Source organism: Anser anser (assembly GCF_964211835.1).
Source record: "Anser anser genome assembly, chromosome: 1".
NCBI classification, from domain to species: domain Eukaryota; kingdom Metazoa; phylum Chordata; class Aves; order Anseriformes; family Anatidae; genus Anser; species Anser anser.
In genome coordinates this window covers 141886285-141905248 of record NC_139720.1, presented here as the reverse complement: position 1 = coordinate 141905248, position 18964 = coordinate 141886285, and the positions used below count along the sequence as shown (strand labels likewise).

The following is an 18964-nucleotide window of genomic DNA, read 5'->3' as shown; positions in this document are numbered from 1 at the left end:
AATATTTTCTAGGACAGGTTATCTTCTGCATTCTACATTATACAAAAATTTAACTGCTGTTTCATTTCTCCTGTAATTTTTCTTCATCTCATTTTGAGATCTTTGAGCTGTTTTCAGGTGTCTAAATGCAGTTGCCTAGAGTGTAAAAGCAGCTCATTGTAAAGCATACATATAAAATAGATTAGATGAATTGCACCCTAAAAGTGTCCGTTTCTTTCCAGTGACTATTTAGAGGCTGTAGTGACTAGCTCAGCTGTCTACACTTTATGTCTGCAGTAAACTAAGAGTAATGGCTGAGCTAGAACAGGAGACAACATTCAGACTGGTTTCAGTGATGTGGACAAATTAAGGTGCCTCAGACAGTAATGTGAGTAGTTACAGTTTTGTGGACTGCCAAACCTGAAATTATGAACAAGGGACTGAGACTTCTATCTCCTGTTTCTTTGCCGAGGTCATGAATTCTTTGTATGACCTTAATTAATGTCATAAACGAGGATTCTGGAAAACGGTGACATCCTTCCAATTATTTCAGATGGTAGAAAAAAATGCGGGTCTCAAGTCCACAGAAGAACTACATTTCAAAAGCTAAAAATTCGGTTTGTTTGTTCTTCATTCAGTTGAATTATCATGCAGACCTCTAATAGGACTGGGTCTGGTTAGACAACTGGGGAAGTCCCATTACACAGGAAGGGCCAGACAGAGGAATGGCCAGGAGGGAAACAGAGAAGCCATTGCACGGAATGGAGCACCAGTGGCTGTTCAACAGTAACCTGGCCAGAACAGGGAGGTGTGCTGTCTTGGACCCTGCCAGCACCCCACCCCCAGATACACCGTCCTTTACAGCCTCCACTGTAGTGACCAGTTCGCAACCATCGAGGGTTTTTACCATGATTATTCCATCATCACGGGGTAGTTTTGGCCTCACATCCACACGTTGTGTCTGACCTGGTCAAAGCTGAAGTGATTGGAGATGCTCTTCCCGGCCTTCTTCCCTCATCAACAGAGACCCACCTCCTGCCCACAGTACTGTGCATCCAGTCCTTCAAGTGCATGGACTTTAGTACTAATAGCCACTGCCCGTAAATTCAGGCTGTTCCCTCAGGAGTTGTGTGGCATTGTCTCTCTTCTCCTTAGCTCAGAAAATAGGAAGAGCATATATATATAACCAACTAGCTAACCGGTGAGCATGCTTCTGTCACCTCATCAGCATTTCTTCACTGCTACATTTCCTCAAGGACTCAAGGGAAGAAGAGTTTAGTTTCAGGGCTGGTGTGTGTCTGTGTATGTTTTCTGTATCTGTCTTGTTTTCAAAAAAGGTTTTGCTTCCCATCTGAAATGTCATGATTTGATTTCCTGAGTGGTAATTTCAGAAGAAAAGGGAATTTTCATCACTAGACCAACTGTAGACACTATCTTCACATTTGCTCATATGATTCGTGGGCTTTAGCTCTCCTATGCACTGTTTTTGGCAAAGACTACAAACTAAACTTCCCCGTCCCTCTAGAAAACTCTTTGAGGCAGGAGCCACCTCTTAGAGTATTTGTGCACCATGCCTAACAGATGGGAATCTCCAGTTCTAATTTGATGAAGTGCTAGCAGTACTAATAGTAGAAGCAGCAAAATCATCATCATCATCTTCATCTATGTCTTAAATACAATGAAAAGGCGTCACATTTGTATGGGAATTGCTCTGAACCAAATCTTTGATAGTAGGACAGCACAAACAGGTTATCATATCGGTAAATTAATGTGTGGATTTCCAATAGGTCAAGTATGCTGCGGGGATGGCTGATTGCTTACTCCTACCCTGCATTGGATTAAGTACATGCACATTATAGGCTATCCAATTTCTCAATGAAAGGGGTATCATGCTTCACATTTACCATGGTATTAGCTACACCTTAGGTTCCTATTTGTAATGACAGACATAGAGTGATCCTGTTACGTTTGCATTGTTTAACAGCCCTTCACCCCAGAAAGTGTTTCTGGATAATGAGTGTTGACAAAAGTTTCATTTGGATGCATGCCACTCGTGCCTCTGGTTGCACTTGTAGCCTTTAAGAGACCTGAGATACATAGACACGCTTTGTGTGAGTCGTCCCACCCAAATTTGGACATTTGTACTGTAGATACTTATATGTGCTCACCACCTCAGCCTCCCCTTTACAGTTAGTGGAGAGGAATGGACATTTTTAGGGCCCAGCTCATCTGGCCTATTTTGGATGTCTATTTAAAGATGAAATGGTTCACACCCTAGGAGAGTAGTCCGCTGATTGGAGAGCAAACTTTTTGACTAGCTCAGATATAGCTGTCTATAATATACAAATGAATCCACACACATTTTTTAAACAAGCATATCACATTCTTTTATTTCTTGTTGAAATGGCACATGTACATGTGTAGTGCCTTGGTCCCTGGAACCATCTGTCTCTGGAAGAGTTTCCTGGTTTGAGTTTTTGTGACAACTCATTACAAGACAGCTCATTACAAGTCAGCTTTACTACAGACCATTGTTCCTACTGCTGCTGTCTATCGGGCCAACACCAGCTTTACTCCAACTAAAAACTGCCCAGTTCTCTTCAAGACCTCGAAGGCAGTATATTTCCATGACGTAAGACCATTTTGCTACTTGATCCCTCTGGATCTCAGTAGATTTCCATCCTTACATGCTGCTGAAAATATCTCACTGCAAGCAAACCAACTTTAATTACGCAGGTTCGTGTGTGACCTGCTAAGGGAGGTAGCATGGACTGGAGAATTAGGGATTTTCTGTTCCTCCCACAAACAATTGCAGTTGGGCATGTGAAGTGGACTGTTAAAAAATTTTCAGTGAATCTTCCCAATCTTTTTTTTCACCAGGTCTGTTTTTCTCTCCTGGCTGGTCCCTTGCAAGTTACATTGTTTTTAAAAGTGATTTCAAAAAATAGTAATTTTTAGAGAAATCAATTGAGTAAATTACTTCCAAAATAAAACTGACATCACTTGTATACATTGACAATCTTAAATATTCCAAAACTGTATAATGGCCCTAAAATAATTAGAGAAGTTTAAAATTTTTGATTTTCTAGAATTTATATTCTTTAAATTTACCTTATCGGCTTCAGGCCTTTTGCTTCTAGCAGATGCATCTTAAAGGTTTTTGTTTGATTGACTGATTGTTTGCAGATACATCTTTCTTTCAGCAGCCACATAGACTTCAATTTTCCTTTAAATAAACCCAGGATAAGTATCTAAGTTCATGACTCTGAGAGCTGAGCCTTTAAGAAAATACAACAAGTGTCCTGAAAGCCCTGACAAAATTAGCAAAGCTGGCAATATTGCTGGTGCTTTTTGTTAGACTTCTTAGTTGGCTTACAGGTTGGTGGGAGTGTAGCTATTCCACCTAAATAGCAGATATATCACTGTAGGAAAGTACCATATTGCCAAGTTATGACGCTTTAGCAGTTAATCACTGTTTTCTGCTGGTTTACTGTTATCCCTTGAAATCCATATTTTGTGAACCACTGTTTTAGAGAATGACAAGGTACATAAAGAGACAGAATGGGATGTAACAGAAAACCTGGAAGATTTTTTTGAACTTTCAAGCTGCCCTCACTCTGGCCTATACTTATGGGCAGAGGTGTATTTTTTCTGCACATTTCTGATATATGTCCTTTTGTTGAATATAACTCCTGAACACTGCAAAGGCCTCCATATATAGTGAACCTTTTATTATATATGTAATAAGTTCAGTATGTACATAATGAATGGCACAAAACGCATCCAACTCTACTCTCAGCAGCAGTCTAAAAAAATGTTGTTTATTTTACACAAAGAGTTAAGAGTCTTAAAAATACATCTTCATCCAAGAGAAATGCTGCCCATTCATTTTCAAGATTTACAAGTCTGGAAAGAAATTCATCATGTAAGATATTAGGGAGTACGATTAAGAAAAAATAAACTTAAGGCAATCCAGCAAGCTTCCTGTAGGTATTGGCTAGCTGGATAATGAGTAAATTAGACACTTCAGAGGAGGAATATTTTTATCATATGAATTCCAATGTCTAACTGTTTTGCTTATTTTAGGAGACTTTGCTCCCTGTAGAGTGAATACAGCCCTCCGTGGGTGACTCTGAAGACATGCTTGGCTATGCAGGAAGCCTGTGTTGCTTTCAGGCACCTCCTTTTAATAGAGGCTCCTTTGTGTTGGAGACTGTCTTAAGTTAGGGACTGTGGATATTCTCTCTTGAGCAAACTTTCTTCCAGAGCATCAATAGTTTTCATGTGCAATTGCTTAGTTGATCAAATTTTGGTTCCAGCTCAAGAAATTAGGAGACTTATCACATTGGCTTCTGTTGGTTTAGAATATGGCTGGCCATCCACTCCATCTTTTCTTTTTTTTTTTCCTTTCCTTTTCATTTTATTATGCTCAAATTACTGATTGCAAGAAGCATTATAAAACACTTGCACATTGTTCTGAAATAACATTTTCTGAGCTGTGGTTACATTTGAAATCATAATTATCCCACTACTTCACTGTCCAAACACCATTATATTTTAGATGTTCTCTTATAACTTGATCATGTTGTGACAGGAACAAAGAGAAAAACTAACAGCCACACAATACTTACCAAATGAGTATTTGACAATACCACCACACAGCAAATGTTTGTGTGATCTCACAGGATTATAACATCAATACCAGACAGATTATATGCACCGCCTGGTTAGCCTTCCCTCTCCCAGGAGAGACTACATGCCCCTTTGTATGCTGTTTAAATATTTTTTGTATTTAATGCAAAGGTGAAATATATATATATTATATATAGGGATATACATATATATATATATATATCCCTAGCTTTCCAGCTACCTATCCTAGTTTAGCCTCAGATGTACCCCTGCCTTGTTTTCCATCCTTCCTATCACCATTATATTTTTCTCTGTTTGGAAACTTGGTAGCATTTCCCAGTAAAGCCAACACCAGTAGCTCTGCATGAATCATCTGTAGAAATTATGACTCACAGAAGCTGTCCTCATTCCCAACCTCATCCAGAAACCAAAAATATCCCCACCCATGGGGCATGCCCCCTGTTTCCCAGCCCTAATGCCAGGCCAGGACCTCTGTCAGGGCAGCATGGTGTATCCTCACCACCTCACCTTTCCCATCCACGGCCAGGGCCAGTGGGTGCCATGGGGCTTGGGGTGGCCCCTTGCCCAGGGTAAAATCTCTTCAGTACCAATGTTTTGGTGTCCATGAGGGGACCCTGCAGGCCAGGGCAGAGGGGCTTGGCGCTAAGCTCTTTGCTGTTTGCATCTCTTTCAGCCCGAGCCACCCTCGTCCAACAAGTGGCAGCTGGACAAGTGGCTGAATAAAGTCACCCCTCACAAAGCACCCATCCTGACCCACCATGACGGCCCGGCACTGGAGGCCCATCCCTACTACGGCCACGTGAAGGCGGAGCGGCAGGAAGGCGAGAAGACCCCGGCCACCGGCCCAGCCGAGCACCGCAGCGGAGAGGGCCGCACCACCAGCGTCACCACCACCGCCACCATCGGGGACGGGCCACGGCCCAGGACCGCCAACAAAGCACCAGGCAGCAAGGGCGGCCGGCAGAAGTCGCCCCCCGCCGCCGACGGCGGGCCTCCAAGGAGGGCGGCGGGGAAGAAGGCACCACGGCGGGCTGAGAGGACCTCAGCTGGGGACGGCTCCCACTGCCGTGGGGCAGAGGAGCCCGCTGGGAGCCACAGCTTTCTGGAGAGCACCGCTGGCGAGGCACCAAGAGCCCGGCCTGTTGGCGGTGGCGGCAGTGGAGGCTGCCGAGCAGGGCACCGCCGGGAGCCCCGCTCGGCCACAGCTGGCGAGAAGCGTCGGGCACGGGGGCCGAGCAAAACGGCACCCAAATCCAAGGAGTTCATCGAGACTGAGTCCTCCTCATCGTCATCTTCCTCTGACTCAGGCTCCGAGTCGGAGCGGGAGGAACGCCCGCTGCCCAAGGCGCCGGCGGCAGCCGGGGCCGAGCCGCGTGCCAAGGACGCAGGGACCGGTGCCGCTAGCAAACCCCACGGCGGCTGCAGTGCCTTTGGCTCCATTAATGCCAGGACTAGTAGTGAAATAGCAAAGGAGCTGGAGGAACAGTTTTACACCCTGGTTCCTTTCGGTAGGAATGAGCTCCTGTCTCCTCTGAAAGACAGTGATGAGGTAAAGTCACTGTGGGTCAACATTGACTTGGCTCTTTTGTCCAGGATTCCAGAGCGTTTGCCCGAAGAGCCGCTGGCAATGAGCGCCGGAGCAAACCAGGCTGCCAGCCTCCCGCAGGGTAGTAGTGCTGACCCCCCCGCAGAGAAGGGTTTACCGAAATCTAGAAGGAAACGCAAGGTGAGCTCCGGGAGATGGGGGTGGCTGCTTGGGATGGGAAGGGGGACACAGCCCAGCCGCGGTCAGTGAGCATCACTTGTGCCCATGTCCAACACTCAACGGTGGTGCCCTCACTGGGTTTTGTCCCCTCACACCACACTGGAACCAACAAAACCCCTCGTGTGGTCAAACTTCTGGCCTCGAGGAGCTGGCGTTGTCTGCTGGCGCATGGCTTTTTGTACCCTGGTGAAAGTGAAGGCAGATAGCTTTTCCTCTTGAGGCTTCTTGCAAAACCAGAGCATTTGGAGGTGATGCTCATTTTGGCATAGGGAACATTCTGGCACAGTCTGCACAGTATCACCACATATCTGGAAAAAAGGAGAGGAAACATCCTTTTTCCCTTCATATTGACAACAATAGGAGAGAATCCTTCAGTCCCTGCAGACAGCCCTGGCTTATCAGGGACCTGCCTAGCTCTGCTGCTTACTTCACTGACACCTCTGCAGCCCCCTGCTACCTCGGGACTCCGACACAAGTGTAAGAAGTGAGTCAGTAGCTGATGAGCCGACCTGTCCCCAAGCAGCACCATTGCAGCAGCCAGGTGGGCACAGCCCTGTGGTCATATCCATCCCTCTGCCATGCTGCTCCTAAACATTTTCGGAGCTGCCAGGTGCACAGGCTTTATCCCTGCTGAGGAGCCACTTCCACCCCATGGCTGCAGCTGTCCATCAAGGAAGCTTTCCAGTCCACTGGTACCAATCTGCCCCCAAAAGTCACTCTGAACTGGAATTACCATCTGCCCAATTTCTGGATGGTTTTACTGTGCAGTTGTCTGTCACCCCCTGAGCTACCATATGTGTGCAGACTGATCTGTATGTTTCTTGGTATCATTTATCCAAACAGGTCTTTCATTTTTTTCTCTCTCTTGTCATTTTTTGGTTATATTTTTAGTATCTGGAAGTATTTTTTTTTAGTATCTGAACTATTCTAGCTACTGGTAGAGCAATAGCAGAGAGCCCTGCTATGTTTTGAGATGCATTTGTCTGCATTTTCTTTAGGAAGTAGCATGGAAGTAATTGCATAATACAAAATGATGGGGACCAGGTCAAAGAGTGGCAGAAGTAAAAGATTGATGTTTTGTGCAATAGGAAATGTCTGTGTGATGTTGCCAGCTGGTACACCCAGAATAAAACAGGGGGATATGATAGAAGAGCAAAATAAATGCAGCCATTCTAGAAATTCTTAATTTGACTTTCCATGGCACAAATTATCTTTTACTCTTCTGTCTTAAAGCATTGCTGTTGTTGGTGGTTTTAGTGTTACAATAAATACAATGGAGTACCAAATTGCCTCTCTGCCTGTAGTAAGACCCTCACTGTGATAACTGCTATGCAAACACACAATATGCGATCCCCCTTCTCAAAATAAGTCTAATAAGAATGGATTATCAGGCATAACTGCAGAATTAGATAGAGGTCCTTATCACTTCCACATCTGTCATGATCTCAAGAAGGGCAAAGTAGAGATGGAAGAGGATGGTTAAGCACTAAGGTGTAAGAAGATCTTCACTCCTGTGGGGTGTGATCTATGTTAACCCCACAGCAGCAGCCACAGTGGCAGTGGATAACACAGAATATGTTGTTGCCATGCAGTAAAGCAATAAATACAGGAAAATCAAGAGATCACGAGTAAAACTCAAGTCATCAGTGGAAATTGGATAATGTTAGATGTGGAAAGGGATGTAGACTTCATAGAAGGCTGGGAAAACAGGGTCACTGGGAAACAACGGTAGGACCTAAGGAATTCAACTGAAGTCAAATAGTGGCAGGAAGCATTGGCTGCGTTCATACTACCAGGAGAGATAGGGCCAGGATGTAGCACCAAGCAGTGGCACACAGTCATCCACTTTGTTTAATTGTTAGCATGCTTGCTAATGTGGTTTTGGCCTAGGCCAACTTCTTCTCTTCCAGAAGGTGTCTGGCCCTGGCCTGGGACCAAACCAACTAAGGTGGCTCCCTAAAAGGCAGTCCAAATGTGGTATAGCCTGGTTTGAAGGAGGAGCAAGTTACATGCATGGACGTGAGCTGTGCCACGCCAGCCAGCCTCAGGGCCTGTTGCTGATCTGTTGTATTGACTAGCACAGGCATAGTCACTGATGACAAGAAAAGAGTGGGAGAGACAAGAAGAATGATGTTGAGGACTAGGCAAGAGAAAAGTGCACAGGAGCCAGGCAAAGACAGCAATATAAAGAAAAAAAATATCCTGAGATGCAAGTGGGAATATGGTTGAAGCAATTCAAGTTTTATATTCTACTCTATCTTATACTCTACATTTACGTACTGCCTCTTTAGATTTTAGTTTTTCAAGACGTGAACCAACCTTCTCTGATCGCTGTTAGGTATATGCTTGAAGAAAGCATCAAAATGCCAGAAAATACCAGCTCCTGATTTGTCAAAATACTTTCAGATCTATCGTAAATCCAAAACCTACAAGATTATTATTTTTCTCTTTACTCAGTGTGAGAATGAAGAAGAATACAGAGACATCAAGAAGACTCATTTAGAGCGAGAGAGTTCTTCACGATTAGCTGCCACTGCCCATAACATCACAACAGCAAATCACTGCAATATGAATGAAAATAGGTAAGCATTTTCCTTCTTATTTACCACTGAGTCATACAACTAGTTGCAGTTTAATGTCGTGTGTTATTTTTGCCTTTAATAGGATTTATTTTTTAATTATCACATTTTATGTTGAAAAATTGCCCAGTTTATTCTGCTTTCTTCTAGTTTAATGAACAAGTTAGCAGCTCTGACACATTTATATACTCGCATTTTTTTGTATTGCGCAAAGTTGTGAGTTCAAGTGCAAGGCTCATGGAACGAGTAATTATGGCTAGAATAGTGCGATCATCCAAAACATATTCTCAAACACTGTCTTGTAGGCACCAATTCACATGTGCAGCCATCTTTTCTTTCCTTTGTGTTATGAGTTTCAAACTTAAAGTTTGACTGTATGTTTGGGTTTAAATGCAATTGTCTGTAAACTCTGTTTAGATTGCAAAAAATATTCATAACAATGCCTGCAATACTCAGTTCCGGAATATACATGAGATCCAATATTTTCAAGATTACAAGCAATCTATTCTGTTTAATTAGTAGGTATTTTAGTGCAAGGAACTCAGATTTTAAAAACAATTAGATTTTAAAAGGATGAAGGGTGTGAAAAACATTATGAAAACATTGTGAACATTTAGCTATATGCTGGCATGATTTGTGTACACAGACCCCTATCAATGTCAGATCAATCATCCTGAATCTTTCTGGGGCATTCTAGCAGTGAAACTTCGACATCTTTTCAAAGTTCAGCTGCATGCTGTTTAGTACACATTGGCCATCAGTATTTCAAAAATATATTTTTTTTTTCTGGCAGTACTAGGGTATGTCTTAGAGTGGAGTTGCTAAAATTTGAGAATATTTGTATTTATTGTAGTAGGATTTTCTATTGTACACATCACTGATGAGTTTGAGCAATTCTTGTTATTAACACTGGACAAAATCATGATGAAAACTGGTAGATATACCGCTTATTCTGAAGTTTGAATTCAATTTATTTGTCCTGGAATAAGTCACATGTTTCATAAAGTGCAAAAAAATACACAAAACAGTTTGTTTTATTGTGGGTGATTGCATGCAGGCATGACATTCTTGTGTGGAACAATTGCCAGAGGTGACTTAGAAATTAAACTCATATTCAAATTTTAAAGAAAAGGTATAGCATTGAAGAAACTTCCAGGGTGGAGTGTAGCTGCATTCCATAGAAGTTCCCTAGGCCTCCAACCTTAGATGTTGACCACACTGGGGGAACTTGGTGTGCTGACTCTAAGAGGAACAGTACGGAGGGTGGAGCGGAGTGGAGACACCGCGGCCAGGCTCTGTGATAAGATGGGAACTTGAAGGTACATCAGAACCGATAAGCTGCATATTTGTTATCCTGGGCTAACAGCCTGCCACATTTTTGACAAAATGCTGTCCTTTTGGTGAACTTTTCCCATTATAATATCATTATAATACCAAAACACACCTCCATCCCGAAGGCTACCCGCCTCCAGGGTGTAACCGTGCCTCACTGAGCTTTCGCTTTAAATTTTTCTAGTCTGCACCTTTAAAAGCAAAGTGAGAAAATTTCACACCAATCATAACAAAGGTATGTATGACCAGAGTCACTCAAGCTCCACCTGAAAGATAAAAAAATGATATAAATTAGCTTAAGGGAGAGAGGATGTTAGGGAAGATATCATCACGTAAGGGAAGATACCATCGCATAAGGAAAGATACCTTCTGACTTCTGGGATCAGTCAACAGGCCGAGCCTCTCTTCCCCCCTGTTGGGACGCCTTTGGGTAAGATTTGAACACTTGGTTATGCCAAGTGCCTCCCCGGGAAACTTAGAAATCTCTGTAGAGCCACTTTATATCTTTAAATGCATTTGTAGCCAGGCTTACTTATACTCTTGGTATTTGCACGTGCTTTGCAGACAGTGAATTTATCACAGGCAATCCAAAGAACCTGTGTATCTGTTACTTTAATAAACTGCACTAGCTCATTAATCCAGCTGTGGTAGTTCTCACTGAACACACCAAACTCTTTAAGAGTGGCCGTGGCAGTTCATGGAATGCAACTAGACTGAGGGTGTATTATGTTACTTGTGCATCTGTAATTGTATTAAAAATTGTATATTAAAAACATTGTATTAGGTACTCCTGGTAGCAAATGTATATTAAAGAAATAAAATTTAAAAAAAAAGGTCTTAAATGAATATTCACCCCCTAATTCTTCCTTGGCCTGCCCTAATTCCAAGAAGTTCAGGTGTTTTATGCTACTATAGGTCACGATATCAAGCTACTGAGGCTGTAGCTAAACCAGCAGCATGTGTGTCAGGACATCCTGTCCCTCTTGCAACCAGCAGGCACTCATTCTAGCACATTCCCCTCCAATTATGCCAGCAGCATATCTGCATGTAAAGCCCTCCTGTAAATTCACTCAAGAAACTTTGTCTGAAACTTGTATCAGCACAGCTAGGGGTTGGTAGCAAAGAGGGGAGCAAAAACACCTTCAGACATGAGCATTTTATATTCCAGAACTACAACCTGATGTGCAGACTGACGAAGGCCCTGTTTGACACAAAAGGCTGCAGTGTCAGGCAGAGATACCCTAAATATCTTGCACTTACATCCGGTGCCACTATTCCAAGTCTCAGCAGAGCAGAGCTCACTGCAGGTTGTTTTGTACGGCTTCTCAGTATAATAAGGTCGTGCTGCTGCAGCTTGACTGCTCACAGTATACTTCGGTGGGCATAAGCGAAGTGCCAGAGGGCATGCAAAAGGTCTGCCACACAACTAGAAATTGCATCTACCCCTCACGAGCCCTGGGCCAAGCTTTTGAGGCTTGGGTAGGAGCCCTCCAAGGAGCAATGGCTTCCAAGGAATGATGGCTTCTCTTGGATGCTGTAGCCCTGCACTTTGACAGTGATGTATAAACATGGCTAGCCAAGGCATGGTTTTATGTTTAAAAAAGGGAAAGGAAATAACAGCATCAGCCTGCACTTTGAAAACAGTCCTAAAGATCTTATTTTCCTTAGAGGGAAAAGAAGAACACAGTTGTCCATTTTACACACCCTGAGTCTTGCATTCATAAAGAGCATTGGTCATTAAAGTAAAACAGTTCATGTTGTATTTTAAAAGTACTACACTGTGCGAAACAGGAATGGTTCTGAATTATGATTTATGGCTTCTCTCACAGATAGTTTTTAAAGACATGCCAGATAAATGGACAAATGTATGATAAGTGCACATTTAATTAGCTCCGTTCTCTGAAATGATGTACAGAAATAAAGTGTATTTTGTACCATATTCCTTTTTGCAATTCCATTAAGTGTATACTGCCTGATACAGTAACTATAAAGAAGTGAGAATTGTCCATAAAAAGTAATAGGCTGAATAAAGGGGAATATGACAGGGGAAGGTATTGTGTTAAAATAGTCTGTCTGACCTTAATCACAGTTGTAGTCTTAATGCAAACCATTTTCATTAAAAAATGTTTATTTTGTGTGTGTTGCTTTAAAATTTTCAGATAAATATTTTTTTTTTTTTTCAAATTAGTGCAACTAAAGCTTATTTTGGGGATATTTTTATGGTTTGTTTGACTTCTTATCCAAAACTTCCCTCAAATAAATGAAAGCTGAAAATAGAGTGTAGCTTTCTTCTTCAGAAGATGGAGCAGCTCATATTGCTGTGTGACTACTGTTTGCATGTGTTTCCTTTTGTTTGCAGTACCAGCTTACCTTTCTTTGTCTTCAAAATCTGTGTTAGATTAGTATAAACAGCTCTACCAAAAGCTGGTCATTGAGCACAAAGACAACAGAGTCATCTTTAAACACATTTCCTGTTTTAGTTCACGTATGGCTTTATTGCCATGGCTTATAAATTGTCACCTGTAATGGTGAAATAAGGCTCCATAACCTAACCTTACACTTCAGAGCCTAGTCTTTGTCTCTAGCTATCCCTTAAGAGATGGTGAGCAAGTGGCCATTTATCTCTGTATTTTTTTCAAGTACTCTGATACAGACTTTATATTAACTCCAGAATTACAATTTGCCTTGAAGGGAAAGAGGAGAAACACGATACAAATTTGTAAATGAACTCTTGGTCCCCATACTGTAAGCTTGTTTCCAGATACCAATAGACTTTATCCTGCTAGCAGGTTTTAAATTCAAAGTTTTGGTAATATATAAAACATTTACCTTTCTCAAAGCCAGCTTTGTGACACTCCATTACTGTAATTTCCATTTCCAGCTTGGCAATACCAATAAATAAAAATGAGAAAATGCTTCGGTCACCTGTCTCTCCCCTCTCTGATGCATCAAAACACAAATACTCCAACGATGATTTAACTTCCTCCAGCAGACCTAATGGCAGCAGTCTATTACCTTCCATCTCCTCCAGCAAAAAACATAAGGGTGAAATCCAGTCTCAGCCACATCCCGGAGACTTCAATGTAAGTTTATGCTGTTGTTCACAATATAAAACCTAGCTGTATATTTTTTACTTTGTATTGCAGTCCATGATAGCTTTGCAGAATGTTACGCAAAAAAAAAAAAAAAGCAATAATGAACGTTGTACTGTAAGTTCAGTTTTTCTGTTTTCGAGTTTAGCAAGGCACAGAAGAAAGACAACAAGGCAGGCTGTAAATTAGACAAATAAGAAAGGCTACATAAGCAGAAAGTAAATGCTAGTGGCCCAAAATGAATGGATTTAGGCCTCTAGAGTATTGCTTGGGCATAATGCAAGACCCGTACATCCAAAAGTGTAGTGCATAAGGCCTCTAATGTATAAGGCCTCTACTCAGCCACTGCCTAACCGTAAGTGTGCCTGCAGTTAGGTAATCCTGTATGTCTTCCAACAAACATTCTCAGACACTTCTGCTTATTGCTGACACCAGTGACCAGCTTAGCACCAGCCTCACAACTCAGCTCCACCAGAGTCCAGACATTCAGACTTACCCCATCATAGTCTTGATCACACTAAATGTGTCCAGGGACCCTCTCCAGGTAAGGAGCTATTACTAAACCAGGTGTTAGTCACTGCCTTTAGAGCACAGAGAGAGTGGGAGTAGATGCTCCCCCCCATTTATGCATGAGCTCTGTGATTAGGATGCTGGAGTAAAGAGTCTGTTAGCACTTCTGGTTGAGGGGATTTGTATCTGTCTCACCTCTCAAAATAGTACTGTACCTTCCAACCTGCAGGACATTGTCATTAGGAGATTAAGGACAGAATACTGTCATGTCCTCCCCTGGCAGCTCTGTGTGAAATACCTTTATGTGAAGAAGCAATTTGGGTACCACCATATTGATGTGCACTGCTGGAATATCCAGTCAAGTTGCTAAGCCAATCTCCTGTTGCTAGAAAGGCCTACGCTCCTCCCCTTGCTACAGAAATGGTTTATATATTTTATCCAATGCTTATTTGTTTTTTAATTATATGTTATTTGAAAAATAAGAGGCTTCAAAAGCCTAAGTATTTGTGCCTAAGCAACTTTCAGGAAAAGAAAATACCTGAGTTGTAGCAGTGGTCGCTTCCAGACGCTTTTGTTTTTGGGAACCTGTGGGGATAACTGCCCATAAAGTCAGATGTATATACTTTTTTTTTTCTTTTGACAGTGAAGGGAGAGGTAGTAAATATAATCTTAATTTTAGACCAAGTTATTGTAAGTTATATTTTTCAAAAATATCTCACAGATGCTTTTGGTAAATTGAAATAAAATTAAGTGCATAAAATATGCCAATAAAAAGGCATTTTAACATATAGTAGTGATAAATTTATCTTTTCATGGATTAAATGTAAATTCTTAAACATTTAAACTTCTAAAACATAAGTTTAGAGGTTTATAACCCATTCAGAATTATAATGATATGAGTCTTCACTGGATATCTTGAAAACAATTTAAATTCCTTCACAGGCAAATGTGCTGGAAATCAAAAGTAGAAGGTGATTGCTTTATGATCCACACCCTTAGCAAATGCATTTCACTGAGATTTTCTGCATAGCCTAGCAATGCACCATTTGGTCAACATTTTAACAACCTTTGCAATAAAATTCTTATGTATCTGATTATTCATCTGAAAACTTTAGCCTACTGAACTGATCTGGATGTGCCATATAGAATATGAAAGCTCATGAACTATAAATGTTAAACTTATCTTTGTTTTATCCCATCTTCCCATTGGGTATCTAGCTGGCATGCCTGAGTGGTCCCTTGAATTTCTGTTAGAGACCACAAGCCGGGGAGTTGTTCTTATCCATTTTAACTTTTTGTCCATTTCCCTATTAAGTTTCCATCTTCCACCTGAAGGAGAACTAATAGTGATTTCTGGCAGTGGTTACAAACCAAGAACGACCTGAGGCTGCCTGCTCTGCACTGTACCAGTGCATGGCTGCCCACACAGCAGGTCACCAGGCGGTATGAAGGGCTCATGAGGCCACATGAAGAACAGGGCTGCAGCTGAGAGAAAGCATGAGACCCTGCCGAAAGGTGTGCTTCAGCTGTGGTACGGAGCAGTGATCTTTCAAGCTCATCAGAGACCCAGAGAAGAAAAAGAGCCTGGGCCTTGGGTGACAAATTCTCACCACACAGGCACATTAGCGGTGCGGTGTGGAATAAGTCAAACAAGCGAGCCTTGCTCTCCTGGGGCTAGGTACAATGCTAGTTTGGAAGCTGAAGACTAGAGATGTAACTCGATCTTCTAAATGACCACAACAGATCTATTCTTTAATAATTTCACTGACTGTGTCACAGAGCATTTTGATAGTTACTAATAGTTCAGCTCCATTTCGTCCGTATATCGCATTGAAACTCGAGCCCTTTACAAAGTGCTCTGAGTGATATCTGTGAATTCATGGCTATCAGTGACAGGACAGTTATACATACTCCCTGATGAAATAGTAGGAAAACTAACTGGCAATTTATAACACAATGCAAAGACACTCTGTTGTTTATTAGTTGCTTTTTTGAAGTTAGTAGCCAATTCCTCAATGTCTTCTATGCTGTTTGTTGTCTAGAAAGCAACTCACATCAATTCAGAAAACGTTCTCTGCAATAAGCCACAGTCCCAAACAGAGCCTTGGTCACCTCTGTCTGGCGCACCCAGGGACTGCAGAAGGACAAAGCTTATCTTTGATGATATGTAAGTACAGATGGCTTTAAAATAAAGTAAACAATGTAGTTTTCTGCATTTAAAAAGAAAAATACCATTTGTTCAACAGGATGTTGAGACGTGTCCAGTAGTGTTTTAGTAATGCTGTACCCTGAGCAATGAAGGAGACATACTGTATGAAGTCTTTGATTTTGGTCCCTTCCAACCCAAGCCATTCTATGATTCTATGATTCCGTGATTCTATAATCCTATGATTCTACCATTCTACGAGTAAGGCTATTTAGTGCTCTTAGGGCTCAGATATTAATTCTGTACACCTCAGACTACTTACATGTACACATTCATATCAAGGCAGGGTGAGAGGGGATGCCTTCTTGCGTGCTCTTTGAAGCAGGGGAGAGGACAGATGGGAGCCTTGTATCCTCGAGCCTTGACAGCTGCTTTTGTTACTGCTACTGCTGCTCAGAAAAAAAAAAAAAAAAAAAGGTATTACAAAGGCAGGGTGAGTAGGAAGCAGCAGCGGTTGCATGAGTATCTGAAGGGATACTTGCCCCTCCCCCCCTCCAGTACATCCTTCAAACATCCCTGCCCTCCTCTGAAAATAATTTCAGCTTGTAATTGTTTTTATTTTCTTTTTGGTAAATTAAAACTGCTGGTTTGTTTCCCAAGGTCGTTTAGGATATGATCTTATTTAGATAAAGTATAAAGGTGAAACTGAATGTTGGAATCCTAATATCTAGAAAACCCAGATTCTTTTTGCCTAGTAATATTCTGGCCTGAAAATACTGATTTTTCTGGCTAGTGTAGAAGAAATTTTGTTCAAGCTATGTCTCAGACTGCCTCTAACAAATACAGCTCCATGAGCTGTGTGACCTTGACGCACCTTTTGTTCTTCCACAATTACACCCACCACATCACTCACTCTTATATACCTAAGGAAACCCTGGGAAAACAGCCCTATTTCCTCATGAACTGTTTTCTACCAGAACAAGTATTTTTAATAACTGGTAATAAGAATTGTAATAATTGTAAGGCTCATTCATATGACTTAGTCTCAGAGACAACTAGAGGGATGAGAGCATCTCATAACAAGAATCCAGGGTTCCTACTGTAAGATGTAAATAATTCACATAGACTTCTAAAGGATGTAAATGTATTGTATGTTAGAAAAGAAGGCTGGTGAGATTAATTTCTGCGTGCATTCATGGAAGTCATGAGGAGATGTAAATTCAATAAATGTAATCATTCTTTCTGCCCCTTTTGGAGAAAACTCTCCCTTGTGTATATATCCTCATTTTCCCTCCTTCTCCACTTCCCTCCATGCTATTTTTCAACTTTTCCAACACATTTATTCAACAATTTCCATTGAGGAAACTTCAAACTGTTTAGAAGTACTACCTAACTCTTCATATCTCTTGAAATACTATATCATCCGTAATTTACTTGCAACTGTTCAGTTTTTCTGCACTGTAAACGCACGTACAAGGCAAAAAGGTAATATTGTATTTGATAAAAGTCAAAATGTAGGATGTGCTCATCTGTTTGGATTAGAAAAAAAATACAATCAGAAACACCTACAACAGAACTATTGTGTATCTTCATCAGATTTTCCCTCAAGATGCTGACAAAACACTGGGGGACCATTTTGGTTTTTTTCCCCCTAGAATACTGTCATAGGAAAACTGCTTTTTCTGACTGTCTCTATCATTTAAGAAGCCATTATCACTTGCTTTCTCCATTAGTGATACATGTGATTTCTCTGGCAGGCATCTTCAATAAAACTGTTTCACCTTTTCAGAGGGAGATACAATAAAACTGTTGGTGTATAGTGCCTTCCATGTAGAATGTCCCCGAGCAATTTGCAGCCCATAAAAAAAAAATAAATCTGAAAAGTCAAATAAGATAAAACACAGAAGTCAAATATGTCTTAATTTGGCCTTGAAAATAGAAATGGTTAAATGCCCATTGTGCTAACTAGAGGAGGGAGATTTTCATGTCATGCAACTGTCATCCACAAGCTGTATCTAGGAAACACCACCAGAATACCAGCTATACTAGACCTTGACTCTGAAATTACCATGTAGAGAAGTCACTGAAATGTAGCAGATTGGACTGGCTGCAAATGTTAAGTGTCAACAAATTTGACTCACATGTTAGAAGGATCAAATTAAACATGGCAGCCAATGTCTTTCAAATCCTTGTACTACCACAGCAGAATATTTGAAGAAATGCAATACAGTGTTTCTAAAATTATGTGGTAACCCTAATGGCAGCATTTTGTCCAAAATGATGCGCATGTATTATTTCATCTCATAATCCATGAAGTTCTGATCTACTGTAATCCAGTCATGGCTTTAATCAGCCTCTATAGTTTGAAGAGACTAAGTCTCTTATATTTGATTTAAAACAACAACTAATTTTTTTGACCAATCAGTGTCTCTTTGCTTTATTCTCAATTTATTTTCTCCAGATCATTGACAACAGCTGTCACTAGCAATAAATTGGAACACAAGTAGGTCAATAAAAAGTATATCTTGCTTGGCAGAGTGCTGTATACACATGCATCAAAATAAAGAAGTAAATATAGCTCACAGTCTTCAAAAGGCAGCCAAAATACTACTTTCCCTGCTTTGCCATTGTTTACTGCCTGTTCTGAATATGCTTCAAGGTACCCCGCATGGCACGTGTATAAATGACATCAATGCTGTTTCTAGTATTAATTCTTAACAAGATTTCCTGGATTTTTGGCCATTTCTGACTCTATAAAGAGAACATTTTAAAGGCTACATCATAATGCTTCAAGCCAAATTCAGTCCTGCTGTAATTTCGCTGAATGATAGAATTCCCAATAACAGCATTTAGGAACGAAGTCTGTTGTCCTTGAAGTGATAAGCACAGACATGCTGTGGGTGCCTGA

At 41.3% G+C, this 18964-nt stretch overlaps 1 protein-coding gene across 3 annotated transcripts in view; it reads left to right on the top strand.

Moving 5' to 3' along the window:
• Positions 1-18964, top strand: part of AFF3 (ALF transcription elongation factor 3) — a 336736-nt gene that overhangs the window by 285957 nt on the left and 31815 nt on the right. For all 3 annotated transcript variants that reach the window (XM_083821502.1, XM_083821501.1, XM_083821503.1), the window contains exons 11-14: positions 5306-6358; positions 8855-8979; positions 13190-13391; positions 15953-16077. In XM_083821502.1, the coding sequence (XP_083677628.1) occupies positions 5306-6358; positions 8855-8979; positions 13190-13391; positions 15953-16077 (1505 nt within the window). The remainder of the gene's footprint in view (positions 1-5305; positions 6359-8854; positions 8980-13189; positions 13392-15952; positions 16078-18964) is intronic.